The sequence below is a fragment of the Trichechus manatus genome, unplaced genomic scaffold (genome assembly GCF_000243295.1).
Source record: "Trichechus manatus latirostris isolate Lorelei unplaced genomic scaffold, TriManLat1.0 scaffold00176, whole genome shotgun sequence".
Lineage (NCBI taxonomy): Eukaryota > Metazoa > Chordata > Mammalia > Sirenia > Trichechidae > Trichechus > Trichechus manatus.
This window is the reverse complement of record NW_004444112.1, coordinates 4,128,324-4,143,435: the sequence shown is the minus strand read 5'-3', so window position 1 is coordinate 4,143,435 and position 15,112 is coordinate 4,128,324. Positions and strand designations below refer to the sequence as shown.

Sequence of the window (15,112 nt, the reverse complement as noted above, 5' to 3'; positions counted from 1 at the left end):
CTGAAAGTGAAGAGGACTTGAAGCACTTACTGATGAAGATCAAAAGACCACAGCCTTCAGTATGGATTACACCTCAACATAAAGAAAACAAAAATCCTCACAACTGGATGAGTAAGCAACATCATAATAAACGGACAAAAGACTGAAGTCAAGGATTTGATTTTACTTGGATCCACAATCAACACCCATGGAAGCAGCAGTCAAGAAATCAAACAATGTATTGCATTGAGCAAATCTGCTGCAAAAGACCTCTTCAAAGTGTTGAAAAACAAAGATGTCACATTGAAGACTAACGTGAACCTGACCCAAGCCACGGTGTTTTCAGTTGCCTCACATGCATGTGAAAGCTGGACAATGAATAAAGAAGAGTGAAGAATTGACGACTTTGAACTGTGGTGTTGGCGAAGAATACTGAACATACCACGGACTGCCAAAATAATGAACAAATCTGACTTGGAAGAAGTACAACCAGAATGCTCCTTAGAAGCAAGGATGGTGAGACTACATCTCACATATTTTGGACATGTTATCAGGACATCATGCTTGGTAAAGTAGAGGGTCAGTGAAAAAGAGGAAGACCCTCAATGAGATGGACTGACACAGTGACTGCAACAATAGCCTCAAACATAATGAGTGTAAGGATGCCACAGGACCGGGCAGTGTTTTGTTCTGTTGTACATAATCGCTAAGAGTCAGAACTGACTCAATGGCACATAAGCTCTAAAAGGAGCCCTCGTGGCACAATGGTTAAGCACTTGGCTGCTAACCAAAAGGTTGGAGGTTTTAACCCACCTAGCAGCTCCACAGAAGAAAAAATCTGGCAATATGCTCTGGTAAATATTACAGCCTAGGAAACTCTATATGGAAGTTCTACTCTGACCTATAGGGTCATTGTCTTGGTTATCTAGTGCTGCTGTAACAGAAATACCACAAGTGGGGTGGCTTTAACAAACAGAAATTTACTTTCTCACAGTTTAGGAAGCTAGAAGTCTGAATTCAGGGTGCAGGCTCTAGGGGAAGGCTGTCAGCTCTGGAGGAAGGTCTGTGTCTCTTTGAGCTTCTGCTCCTGGTTTATCTTCATGTGAGTTTTACCTCTTTTCCCCCATCTCTTGTCTTTAATTGCTTGTTTTAATCTTTTTCATATCTCAAGAAATTGACTCAATACACCCTATACTAATCCTGCCTCATTAACATAACAAAGACAACCCATGCCCAAATGGAATTACAATGGCAGGCATAGAGATTAGTATTTACAACAGATATTTTGGGGAGACATAATTTCAATCCACAACATTCCACCTTTTCACCCCCCATGATTCATATCTTTGCCACATGCAAAACACACTCACTCCATCACATCATCCCAAAAGTCTTAAATCAACTCCAAGTCCAAAATCTCATCTTCTGAATCATCTAAATCAAATATGGGTGAGACTTTAGACATATTCCATTCTGGGGCAAAATTCTTTTTCATCTGTGAACCTATGTAACCTAGAATACAAATTATCTGTTTCTAAAGTACAATGGTGGAATAGGCACAAAATACATATTTCCATTACAAATGGGAGAAATTGGAGGAAAAGAAGGGCTAACAGGCACCAAGCACGTACAACACCCAGCAGAACAAATTACAGGCATACCTCTTTTTTACTGAGCTTCACTCTATTGCACTTCGCAGATATTGTTTTTTACAAATTGAAGGTTTGTGGCAACCCTGTGTGAAGCAAGTCTATCAGTGTCATTTTTCCAACAGGATATGCTCACTTCGTGTCTCTATGTCACATTTTGGTAATTCTTGTAATATTTCAAACATTTTCATTACTATTATAGCTGTTATGGTGATCTGTGATCAGTGGTCTTTGACGTTACTATTGTAATTGTTTTGGGGCACCACAAACAGCACCCGTATAAGGCAGTGAACTTAATAAATGTTGTCTGTTCTAACTGCTCCACCGATCAGCCGTTCCCCCATCTCTCTCCCTCTCCTTGGACCTCCCTATTCCCTGAGACATGACAGTATTCAAATTAGGCCAGTTAATAACCCTACACTGGCCTCTAAGTGTTCAAGTGAAAGGAAGAGTTGCACATCTCTAACTTTAAATCAAAAACTAGAAATGATTAAGCTTAGTGAGAAAGGCATGTCAAAAGCCGAGCTAGGTGTCTTGTGCCAGTTAGCTAAGTTGTGAATGCAAAGGAAAAGTTTTTTTTTTAATGGTGCTTTAAGTAAAAGTTTACAATTCAAGTTAGTTTCTCATACAAAAATTTATACACCCATTGTTATGTGACCCTAGTTGCCCTCCCTATACTGTGACAGCACACTTCTCCTTTCCACCCCGGATTTCCCGTCCATTCGGCCAGCTCCTGACCCTCTCTGCCTTCTCATCTCGCCTCCGGACAGGAGCTGCCCATTTAGTCTCATGTATCTACTTGAGCAAGAAGCACACTCTTCACGAGTATCGTATCTCCCATAGTCCAGTCTAATCTTTGTCTGAAGAATTGGCCTCCGGAATGGTTTTAGTTTTGGGCTGACAGAGAGTACAGGGGCTATGTCTTCCAGGATCCCTCCAGTCTCAGTCAAACCATTAAGTCCAGTCTTTTTACTAGAATTTGAGTTCTGTACCCCACTTCTCTCCTGCTTCATCTGGGACTCTCTGTTGTGTTCCCTGTCAGGGTGGTCATTGGTGGTAGCCAGGAACCATCTAGTTCTCCTGGTCTCAGACTGATGGAGAGTCTGGTTTATGTGGCCCTTTCTGTCTCTTGGGCTAATATTTTCCTTGTGTCTTTGGTGTTCTTCATTCTCCTTTCCTCCAGGTGGGTTGGGACCAATTGGTGCATCTTAGAGGGCCGCTTGCTAGCTTTTAAGACCCCAGGTGCCTCTCACCAAAGTGGGATGCAGAACATCTTCTTAATAGACTTTGTTATGCCAATTGACCTAGATGCCCCCTGAAACCATGGTCCCCAGGCCCCTCCCCCTGCTACTCTGTCCCTCGAAGTGTTTGGTTGTATCCAGGAAACTTCTCAGCTTTTGGTTTAGTCCAGTTGTGCTGACTTCCCCTGTAGTGTGTGTTGTCCTTCCAAAGGAAAATTTCTTGAGGGCAATTAAAAGTGCTACTCCAGTGAACACACAAATGATAAGAAAGCAAAACAGCTTTATTGCTGATATGGAGAAAGTTTTAGTGGTTTGAATAGAAGATCCAACCAGCCACAATTCTCTTAAACCAAAGCCTAATCCAGAGCAAGGCCCTAACTCTCTTCAGTTCTGTGAAGGCTCAGAGATGTGAGGAAGCTGCAGAAGAAAAGTTTGAAGCTAGCAGAGGTTGGTTCATGAGGTTTAAGGAGAAAAGCCATCTCCATATCATAAAAGTGCAAGGTCAAACAGCAAGTGCTGATGTAGAAGCTGCAGCAAGTTATCCAGGAGATCTAGCTAAGATAATTGATGAAGATGGCTACATTAAACAAGAGATTTTCAATGTTGATGAAACAGTCTTATATTGGAAGATGCCATCCAGGACTTTCATAGCTAGCGAGAAGTCAATGCCTGGCTTCAAAGCTTCAAGACAGGCTGACTCTTATTAGGGGGTAATGCAGTTGGTGACTTTAAGTTGGAGCCAATGCACATTTACCATTCCAAAAATCCCACGGCCCGTAGGAATTATGCTAAATTACTCTGCCTGTGCTGTATAAATGGAACAAAGCCTGGATGACAGCACATCTGTTTACAACATGGTTTACTGGATATTTTTAAGTCTACTGTTGAAACCAACTGCTCAGAAAAAAAGGATTCCTTTCAAAATATTACTGCTCATTGACAAACTGCACCTGGTCACCCAAGACCTCTGATGGAAATGTACAAGGAGACTAATGTTGTTTTCATGCCTGCTAACACAACATCCATTCTGGAGCCCATGGATCAGTGAATAATTTAGACTCTCAAGTTTTATTAAAAAATATATTTCATAAGGCTATAGCTGCCATAGAGTCCTCTGATGGATCTGGGCAAAGTAAATTGAAAACGTTCTGGAAAGGACTCACCATTCTAGATCCCAGTAGGAGCATTAGTGATTCATGGGAGAAGGTCAAAATATCAACATTAACAGAAGTTTAGAAGAAGTTGCTTCCAACCCTGATGGATGACTTTGAGGGGTTCAAGACTTCACTGAAGGAAGTAACTTCAGATGTGGTGGAAACAGCAAGAGAACTAGAAGTGGAGTCTGAAGACATGACTGAATTGCTGCAATCTCACAATAAAACTTTAATGGATGAGGGGTTGCTTCTTATAGATGACCAAAGAAAATGGTTTCTTCAGATGAAATCTACTCCTGGTGAAGTTGCTGTGAACATTGTTGAAATGACAACAAAGGATTTAAAATATTACATAAACTTCACTGATAAAGCATTGGCAGGGTTTGAGAGGATTGGCTCCAATTTTGAAAGAAGTTCTACCGTGGGTAAAGTGCTATTAAACAGCATTGCATGTTACAGTAAAATCTTTCATGAAAGGAAGAGTCAATCAATGTGGCAAACTTCACTGCTGTCTTAAAAAATTGCCACAGCTACAGCAACCTTCAGCAACCACCACCCTGATCAGTCAGCAGCCATCAACGTCGAGGCAAGACCCTCACCAGCAAAAATATTACAACTCACTGAAGGCCGAGATGTTGGTTAGTATTTTTTAGCAATAAAGTACTTTTTAATTAAGGTATGTACATTGTTATTTTTAGATATAACGCTATTGCACATAACCTTTATATGCACTGGGAAACCAAAGCATTCCTGTGACTTGCTTTATTGCGATATTTGCTTTATTGCAGTGGTCTGCAACCGAACCCACAGTATATCTCAGAGGTATGCCTGTACACTAGCTTTCAAGGCTTGAAAATAATCCTCTCTTTTCTGAGACTATAAGAATATCTGGAGAGTGTGGACCTGTCCTCCAGACTCTGGGTGTTGGACATGCCCTCTGAATTCCGGGTGGAGGCCCCTTGGCCCTAGGCTTCAGCTCTGCCTTCCAGGCTCACTGGGATGGCAACTCTGTTCCATTGGCTTTGGGTGGCCCTATTCTTCTAGTCCATCTGAGTGGCAACCCCAACCCTTTGGCCCTGGCAGGCCCTGTTCTTCAGCCCCTTGGGCATTGAAGCCCCACCCTCTCAGCTTTGGGTAGCGGCCCCAAACTGAATGGCAACCCCACACTCTGGACGAGTCAGTGAAGGTTTTAATCATTGAAAGCTAGGAGGTCTTGGCTCTACCCTTTGAGACCCTAGAGGCTGTGGCCCCACCCTTTGAAATCGAGGCAGCTTTGCTTCCCCTGCTTCTTCCAACAGTTTGGCTGAGCTCGGGATTGCTGCAGGGATGGTCTTTTTTTTTTTTTTTTCATGGAGGACAACAGATGTAGCTCCTTTGGGCTGCTTCCTGTCTGCAGAATTCCGAGAGGCAGATAGCATTCTTTCCTTTTGTTCTTCCTGTCACCTTCAATCTAAGCTGATGGGTTTTCTGCTGTGATAACTGGTTGGATCCATCAGTGTTTTAGTCATCTAGTGCTGCTATAACAGAAATACCACAAGTGGATGGCTGTAACAAAGAGAAATTTCTTTCACAGTCTAGGAGGCTACAAGTCCAAATTCAGGGCGCTGGCTCCAGGGGAAGGCTGTCTTTCTCTGTTAGCTCTGGAGGAAGGTCCTTGTCATCAATCTTCCCTTAGTCTGGGAGCATCGCAGCGCAGGAACCTCAAGTTCAAAGGATGTGCTCTGCTCCCGGGTGCTGCTTTCTTGGTGGTACGAGGTCCCCCATCTCTCTGCTCACTTCTCGTATATCTCAGAAGAGATTGGCTTAAGACACTACCTAATCTTGTAGATCTCATCAGTATAACTGTTGCTAATCCATCTCATTAACATCACAGTGATAGGATTTACAACACACAGGGAAATCACATCAGATGACAAAATGGTAGACAATAATACAATACTGGGAATCATGACCTAGCCAAGTTGACAGATATTTTTGGGGCACACAATTCAATCCATGACAGTCACAGGCTTAATCTCTTTAACAAAAGATTGTGCAGCCACATACTTAGTGAACATTCTAGGACATGTGCCCTTAGTCTGTACAACAGAATTTTCCAAATCTTAAAGTTTTGTTTTCATTTTGCAGAGTTCATTTTTAGGTCCATCTCCTTCCTCTTGCATTTTACTATAAACAGTAGGGAGAAACCACATGGCCCCCCTAAGATCTTGCTTAGAAATCTCCTCAGCCAGATATCTAAGCTCATCACATACAAGTTCCACTTTCCACCAAACATCTGAACATAATTCAGACAAGTTCTTTGCCACTGCATAAAAAGCATCACCCTTCTTCCATTGTCCAATCACATGTTCATTTCCTTTTAAAACCTCACCAGAAGCACATTTAACATCCACATTTCTAGCAACATTCTGTTGCTCATACCAGGTATTCTCTAAGATGATAGAGGTTTTCTCTATAGCTCTCTTCCCTTCGTTCTGAGCCCTCACCAGAATTGCCTCTGACATCCATAATTCTACAGTCTCTTCAAGGCAACCTAGGCTTTTACTATACAACGCTATCAATGATAGGATAATAATCATACACCTACAAGGAAAACCAGTTAACACAAGTATTCAAATTTACACACCAACCACTAATGCCAAAGATGAAGAAACTGAAGATTTTTACCAACTTCTGTAGTCTGAAATTGATCAAACATGCAATCAGGATGCATTGATAATTTCTGGTGATTGGCATGTGAGTGCTAGAAACAGGAATTGGTAGTTGGAAAATATGGCCTTGGTGACAGAAATCATGCCAGAGATAGCATGATAGAATTTTGCAAGTCCAACAGCTTCTTCATTGCAAATATCTTTTTTCAACAACATAAACAGCGACTATACAAGTGGACCTCGCTGGATAGAATATGCAGGAATCAAACTGAATACATCTGTGGAAAGAGATGATAGAGAAGCCCAATATTATCAGTCAGAACAAGGCCAGGGGTTGACTATGGAACAGACCATCAATTGCTCATATGCAAGTTCAAGGTGAAGCTGAAGAAAATTAGAGTAAGTCCAGGAGAGCCAAAATACAACCTTAAGTATATCCCACTTGAATTTAGAGACCATCTCAAGAACAGATTTAATGCATTGAACACTAATGACCAAAGACCAGACAAGTTGTGGAATGACATCAAGGACATTATACCCAAAGAAAGCATAAGGTCACTAAAACAACAGGAAAGAAAAAACGACCAAAATGGATGTCAGAAGATACCCTGAAATTTGTTCTTGAACGTCGAGTAGCTAAAGCAAACAGAAGAAATGATGAAATAAAAAAGCCGAACAGATTTCAAAGGGTGGTTGGAGAAGAACAAGTATTATAATGAAATGTGCAAAGACCTGGAGTTACAAAACCAAAAGGCAAGAACATGCTCGGCATTTCTCAAGCTGAAAAAACTGAAGAAAAAATTCAAGCTTTGAGTTGCAGTACTGAAGGATCCTATGGGCAAAAAACTGAACAACTCAGGAAGCATCAAAAGAAGATAAAAGGAATACACAGTCACTATACCAAAAAGAATAGGTTGACATTCAATCATTTCAGGAGTAGCATATGATCAAGAACAGATGGTATTGAGGGAAGAAGTCTAAGCTGCACTGAAGGCAATGGAGAAAAACAAGGCTGTGGGGAGTGCCACAGAGTCCAGTAGGCAAACACAAGAGGCACATCGCCTTGACAGAGTCCTGCCCTCTCAGCCAGTCTTTGAGGTTGTCCTGGCAGGTGTGACTCCCAGCTCTACTCCTTGCTGGTGTCCTGGGTTCCCAAAGAAAGCTCAATCCCCATGTGGGGACGCCTTCTGCCAGCAGGACAGACTGGGACACTGCAAACAACCGGGGGAGGTCTCCTGGGAACTGACTGTGTACCACATGTGGCCTGAGAGCAGGAAGTGTCTTAGGAAACATGTTGAGTTCCCAACCCAAGTGCTGGAGCCAGTCCTGCTGCTCTTTGACTTCCTAGGGCCAAGAACCAGGTGGGAAGCAACTAGTTTGGGGTCACAGCTGGTATTCGGTTGGCCCATGTCCCAGTGGGCTTGTGTAGCACCTTCCAGTAGCCTCTGAGAGACTCGGCTCTCTGCAGTGGAAAGTCAGGACTTGGCCTCCGGATCAGGTTGAGAGAGGGCAGCCAAGATGCAGCCTCTTGAGCAAGCAATGGGGACCCGGCCTCCGGAGAAGGAAGCAGAGATTTAGTCACGGTGGCCCAGTTCTGCACTTGTGTGACTCATTGATCAGATTTTTCTTTTGACAATGACAAGTCCTAGAGTAACCACTAAAGGAAATAACTTGAAAAATATAAACAGTGAAATAATCACTAAAGGAAATAAAATGCTACATTAGAGGATATTCACTTAATAAAAAAAAATCAGCAAAAGTGGAATAAAGGAACAAAATGACATGAGCCGTATAGAAAACAAAAAGTAAAATGTCAATCGTAAATCCAACTATACTAACAACACTAAGTGTAAACGGGGGTTTAAGAATCCAAAAGAAAAAAAAAAAACCACCTAATGTTGCCTCCCTCTTTTAGAGGAATGGAGTTGTTGGTAATTCTACTACCACCACCAATTGCCAACAAGTCAATAATGGTTGGCAAGTGTTGCACATTGTGGAGACCACCCAGCTGGAGAGTTGAGATGGCTTCTGCCACAAGCCCTAGCCATTACATACTCTGAAAAAGTCCTTGGGCAGGTGACAACATGCAGTACAGCTCCAGAAGTCTTCCATCACACCTAGCAGTCATAGTAAATCTTCTTAGTGTGCATATTTTAAGTTCAATTGATGGTTCTTTCATAAAAACTACTCTCAGCTTAAGGCCTTTCTCAAGTCTAAACTTTCTGGTGCTGTAAACGTCATACATTTGGTCAAAGCCTTTCCTCACATCCACAGCAATCATAAGGCCAGTTTGTTGCTGAAACCTTTGGTTCAAGGCTCTTCTTTATTTGCTGCATTCAATACGCCTTCCTCTGTTGTAAATTTGTTGGTGCTGAATGAGGTGGGGCCATTTCATAAATCATTTCCCACATTTGCTACACTCATAAGGCCTTCCTTGAGTGGGAACTCTCCAGTGTTGGTGAGGCTGGAGGTGTGACTAAAGATTTTCTACATTTGCCACATTAAGCCCTTTCTCCAGTTGTGAATCCTCTGGTGCTCAATAAGCATGGAGTTGTGCCTAAAGGATTTTCCGTATTTGCTACACTCAAGACTTTTTTCCAGTGTGAATGCTCTGGTGTTGAATGAGTTTGATGTGCTTGCTAAAGGATTCTCCACAGTGGCTGCACTCATAAAGCATTTCTCTAGTGTGAATTTGCCGATGTTTAGCAAGGCTCGAGTTGTGGCGAAAAAATTTGCCACATTCGCTGCACTCATAAGGCTTTGCTCCAGTGTGAACTCTCCAATGTTTAACAAGGCTGGAATTTTCACTAAAGAATCTTCCACATTCATTGCACTTAAAAGGCTTTTCTCCACTGTGAAGTTTTCGGTGTTGAATGAGGCTGGAGTTTTGGCTAAAGAATTTTCCACATTCATTACACTCATAAGGCCTTTCTCCAGTGTGAACTCTCCAATGATTAATGAGGCTTGACTTATGACTAAAGGCTTTCCCACATTCCCTGCAGTCATAAGGCTTTTCTCCAGTGTGAACTCGCTGATGTTTCATAAAGCTGGAGTTATGGCTAAAGAACTTCCCGCATTCACCACACTCATAAGGCCTTTTTCCAGTGTGGATTCTCTGGTGCTGAACAAGTGTGGAATTATGCCTGAAGGGTTTTCCACAGTCTTTGCACGTAAATGGCTTTTCTCCAGTGTGAACTCTCCTGTGTTGAAGGAGGTCAGCGTTGCGGCTAAAGGATTTTCCACAGTCACTGCACCCATAAGGCCTTTCTCCAGTGTGAACTATCTGGTGTTTATGAAGGTTATATTTATTGCTAAATGACTTCCCACATTCGCTGCACTCGTAAGGCTTTTCTCCAGTGTGGATTCTCTGATGCTGAACAAGTAAGTATTTCTGACTGAAGGCTTTCCCACATTCATGGCATTTGTAATGCTTTTTTCCAGTGTGGAAGGCCTCCCCACACTCAGAGCTCACAGTCTCACCCCTGCTGTGAGTCCCCTGATGCTTGGGAAGATTTGAGCTGGTGAGGACGTCTTTCCCACTCTCCCTGCACTGGATGGGCTTCTCCAACACATGAACTCTGCAGCTCTTCAAAACTGAGACCCAGCCCTCTTCTCTTCTGAAGGGTTTATCTGCAGCATGAAGTTTCTGGTGCTGGTGAAGGTCTGCATGGAACCAGAACCCTTTCCCACATGTTCCACATGTGTACAGTTTCTTCCTAGGACATGTTCCCTGATGCACAGTCAATTGCACATTCTCCTTGAAGACAAGGCTACATACTGCACCAGGGTGGGTCTTTTGGGTGGATGGACCTGCCTTGTGAGTCCTGACCTGTGACATTCCTTCTACAGAAACACTCTGCTCAGAAGGTGCTTCTTCCGCCTCCACTCCATGCCAACAACCTGAAAGCAGAGAAATGCTGTGAAATGCAAGTTGATGCTGGTGAGAGGGGGAAGCCACATCAAAGATATGTGTCTGACACACCCAGAAATGAGTCTATGGCATTACTGGCAGAATGAGGGGGCCAAGGTAAGGGTGAGGAAGGGCCCGCTGTGCAGTGCTGGGCTGGGCAATCTCACAGGATGAGAAAGGCTTCCCAAGCAGCAACGACACAAGTGGAGGAGATGTAGGGCCATCAACACACTTTTCTTCAAGAGGCTTTATGTCTGGACTTCCCTGTAAATGACATGTGAGTTTGTGCAGAAGGGTGTGTCCATGCCCAGGAAAATCACTCCAGGTGGGTAGCTGGTGTTCAAAGACTATATAAGGATATGTGCACATTTCACAACACATTAAGTGAAGATCAGTGCTGTGGAGCACTACAGTGGGAGCAGTGGAGAGGAATGGGTGAGACATGGACGACAGGGAGGTAGGGGGCAGGCCTGAGTCAGAACTCGGAATAAAATGGTATGTGGGTGACTGGGGAAGGAAAGATGGAAATCAGCTGTGGACACTTGCCTTGGCACTGAAATATCAGGCACACTGGAAAGATTCCTGGTATGAATTGAGCCCCTCCCTGAGTTCATGCCCTCCCCAGCTCCCACTTATTGGGGCCAGGACCCCTCCAAACACCTCTTGTCATGTCTGGGGCCATGGCCTCTCGGTCAGGCATCCAGGGCTCTCTCCACCACTCCAGTTGGGTGATTTCATGGGTCCTGGAAGATACCAGTCCTAAGGGAGAGACAGAACAAGTGAGTGGGCAGCACTGGGACAGAGTGACTCACCCCATGACAGACCACAGGACTGAAAACTAAATATTATAAGAAGAATCTTGAAGGAGGGTTTTAAAGGAATAACTCAGGTAAGTAGTGACCATCTTGGTGCCTCAATTGCTGGCATGGGCAGACCTCAGTGTGTGTTAGTTCGAGGAAGGAAGGAGAACCTGAGACACAAAACTGCCATGGAGCCACACAGTATCAGCAGACAGGGTGAGATCCATGAGATCGGTTGTCAGGACCTGTGACCCCTACACTCTTTCCTGCAATGCTTTGAGCAGCAGGTATTGGGCAGCTTGGGGAGCAAGGTGGGTAGTGAACACGGCTCTTTCACCCACAGTGCCTCCTCCAGGAAACAGGAAGGGATGCCCATGGCCTAGTTTTGAGAAGGACAGAATGGCCCCTAGGGAAAATAGGAAGGGCAAAGCCCAGTCCAGGATGCAGGGGTGTGAGGGACTTACCCAGCGAGGCCATGAGTGCAAAGGTCTCCAGCATCACATCATGATACAGGAGCCTCTGGGCCACATCAAGAAGCCCCCACTCCTCCTGGGAGAAGTACACAGCCACATCCTCAAAGGTCACATGGCCCTGCCAGGATGGGAACAGATGAGTTGATGTTCTGCCTCCTTCCCCAGGGAACCCCAGTCATTCATCCCTGTTCGTCCTCCTGTCCAGCTTGCCCCCTTGATGAGAGCTCACTGGTGCCCATTCTCTCCTCAGTTCCCACTGACCACTGAGTCAGCCCAGAGCAACAATAAGCAGGTGGGCATATAGACAACATCTAAACTGGGGCCCCACCCCTCTCCTGCTAGACAATTCACTTGGGATCCTGTTGTGGCCCACCAGATCAGTGAGAAGGGAGGTCCTGAAGGGCAGTTCTACTCTGTTACATGGGTGCACATCACTGTTTACACCACATCTTCCTACATCTCCAACCTTACACTGCTACCTCCACCCTGACACCACACCACACACACCTCCCTGGCCTCCCCACATGCCCTCTGCACACAGCATCCAGAGTGTGCTCAGCAAATGAAGTCAGAAATCCATCCTGCCCCAGACCAACAACGGCCCCCACTGCCAGAGGCAGCTTCCAGCTCTGCTCCGAAGGCCCCCCTGCCTGACCCTTTTCCTGATTCATCTTCAGCCACCCTGAACCATGAGCACATTTCAGATGCCTTTGGCCCTCTCCCTCTTCTAGGCTGCAGAGCTCTCCCTTTGCTGGGCTCAGCCTTTCTCTCACCACTTAACTCTTGTTGGGATTCCAGGCCCACTTGTCTTCTGTTATGCATTGAATTGTGTCCCCCCAAAATATGTGTTGTAAACCCTAACCCCTATACCTGGTGGCGCAGTGGTTATGTGCTCAGCTGCTAACTGAAATGTTAGCAGTTTGAACCCACTGGCCGCTCTACTGGAGAAAAGATGTGGCAGTCAGATTCCATTAAGATTACAGCCTTGGAAACCCTATGAGGCAGTTCTACTGCAGGGTCGCTACGCAATGGGTATGCCTGGGCTTGTAATCCCATTTGGGAACAGGTCTTCTCTGTTATGTTAATGAGGCAGTATTAGCATACAGTGCATCTTAAATCAATTTCTTGTACATAGGGACGCTATGATTCAGAATCGACTCAATAGCACCTAACAACACAAGCCCTTACATGGATTCAGGGCCCTAGGCCTTGGGTAACCTCACCTTCCAGGGTGCTCACACAGAAGGGTAGGGAGAGTGGCAGGCAGAGAATCCCAGGACCCCATAATCCAGGGACCATGTAGGTGGAAGTCCAGGAGGGTGATGGCCTAGTACACCCTCCACTTACCTCTGCACAGTCTGTAAGCACTTCTGCAGCCATGGGAACCTATGGAAAAGCAAGGCCATGAGAAGTAGGCAACCATGGTGGGGTCCCACAGGCTTATCCAAGGCCCCTATACCTGCCCTACCCTGGAGTAACAGTGAGCCTGACTGTCTATCTCGTGAGCCTCAGTCCTCGGTGATGCCTCTTACCAAAGAGGTAACTTGACTTTGGACAAGTACTCAACGTCCCTGTGCCCCCTGGAAAAGGAGGAAAACAATGTTCATGTGGACTCTGTTGTAGTCAGTTGCCATGGAGTCGATTCAAACTCATGGTGACCTCGTGTGCAGAGTAGAACTGTTCTATAGGGTTTTCAAGGCTGTGACCCCTCAGAAGCCAATCGCCAGGTCTGCCTTCCAAGGTGCCTCTGGTGGGTTTGAACCTCCAACCTTTTGACTGGTAGTTGAGCATTTAACCATTTGCGCCACCCATAGACTCCTATGCGGACTCTTACTGTCCACGTAATTCATGCTTCTGTCAATGTTTTTGGTACAACTGAATTGATGAGTTTTGAAAACAAGTGTTGTTTACATATGTTTTAACTATTTAAGAGAATGTGATATTTAAGATGTTTGATTTTAATCAAATGCTTAGCAGTATATTAAGGTTTCAACCAATTATTAAGTGCTTGCATAAATTTAATTTGCTAAATCCACACACTATTAATTGCTTATCTACATATACATATTTAGAAGAATTCTGATCGACAGGCTTGAGAGCTATTTAGACCGTGGGAAGCAATAAAGGGGTGTCTAGGGTGAACCAAAGAAGCCCTGGTGGTGAACAGTTAAGCCCTTGGCTGCTAACTGAAAGGTTGGTGTTTGAACCCACCCAGCAGCTCTTCAGGAGAAAGACCTGGCCATCTGCTCTGGTAAAGATCAAAGTCTAGAAAACTCGATGGGGCAGTTCTACTCTGTCACATAGGGTCACTATGAGTCAGGATCAACTCCATGGCACCCAACAACAGTGTTTAAGTCAGCATTTATGTCATAAATTCACAAGTTATTAAATGGTGAGTGTTGGCCTGAGGAGCCCTGGTGCCACAGGCGTTAAATGCAACCCCTGACACCTGCTTCCTGCATCGACTTCCCCATCTGCATCCTTCCATATATTCAGCCAAACAAAACAAAGCAAAAACAAATTGAGATCGTCTTTCATTCCCTACTTTCTCTCATAGCCACACCTGATGCAGCAGGGAACTCTATCTGTTCACTTTTTAAAATACATCCAAGATTTGACTCCTCTTCCTCCTCTATATGGAGCGCTGGTGGCACTATGGTTAAGTGATACAGCTGCTAACCAAAACGTTGGCAGTTCAAATCCACCAGCTGCCCCTTGGCAACCCTATGGGGCAGTTCTACTCTGTCCCCTAGGGTCGCTATGGGTCAGAATCAACTCGACAGCAACAGGTTTTCCCCTCTCTATAGAAGCCCTGGTGGCTCATCGGTTAAGCTGAAAACCTTTAAAAAGGCTGTTGGTTCGAACTCACCCAGTGGCTCCACAGGAGAAAGACTTGGCCTTCTGCTCCCATAAAGATTGTTGTTGTTGTTAGATGTTGTCGAGTCGGCTCCAACTCATAGCCACCTTAGGTACAACAGGAGACACTGCCCAGTCCTGTGCCATCCTCACAATCATTGCTATGTTTGAGCCCACTGTTGCAGCCACTCTGTCAATCCATCTTGTTGAGAGTCTTTTTCGCTGTCCCTATGCTTTACCAAGCATGATGTCCTTCTTCAGAGCCTGGTTCCTCCCGTTATCTGTAAAGAGTACAGCCTAGAAAACCCTATGGGCAGTTCTGCAATGTCACATGGGGTCGCTGTGAGTCAGACTCTACCAGATGGCACAACAACAACAACAACATGGGGTCCAAGGAGA

The 15,112-nt window shown here is 44.7% G+C and overlaps 1 protein-coding gene across 1 annotated transcript; it reads right to left on the bottom strand.

Annotated features, from left to right (window-relative positions):
- Positions 1-7,621: 7,621 nt before the first annotated feature.
- LOC101357412 (zinc finger protein 773) lies at positions 7,622-14,736 on the bottom strand. The gene is given in 6 exon segments (XM_023741273.1): positions 7,622-9,264; positions 9,266-10,574; positions 11,245-11,343; positions 11,849-11,975; positions 13,205-13,243; positions 14,727-14,736. Coding segments are annotated over 5 exon segments (1,671 nt in total). The 5' UTR covers positions 13,238-13,243; positions 14,727-14,736; the 3' UTR covers positions 7,622-9,161.
- Positions 14,737-15,112: the final 376 nt, after the last annotated feature.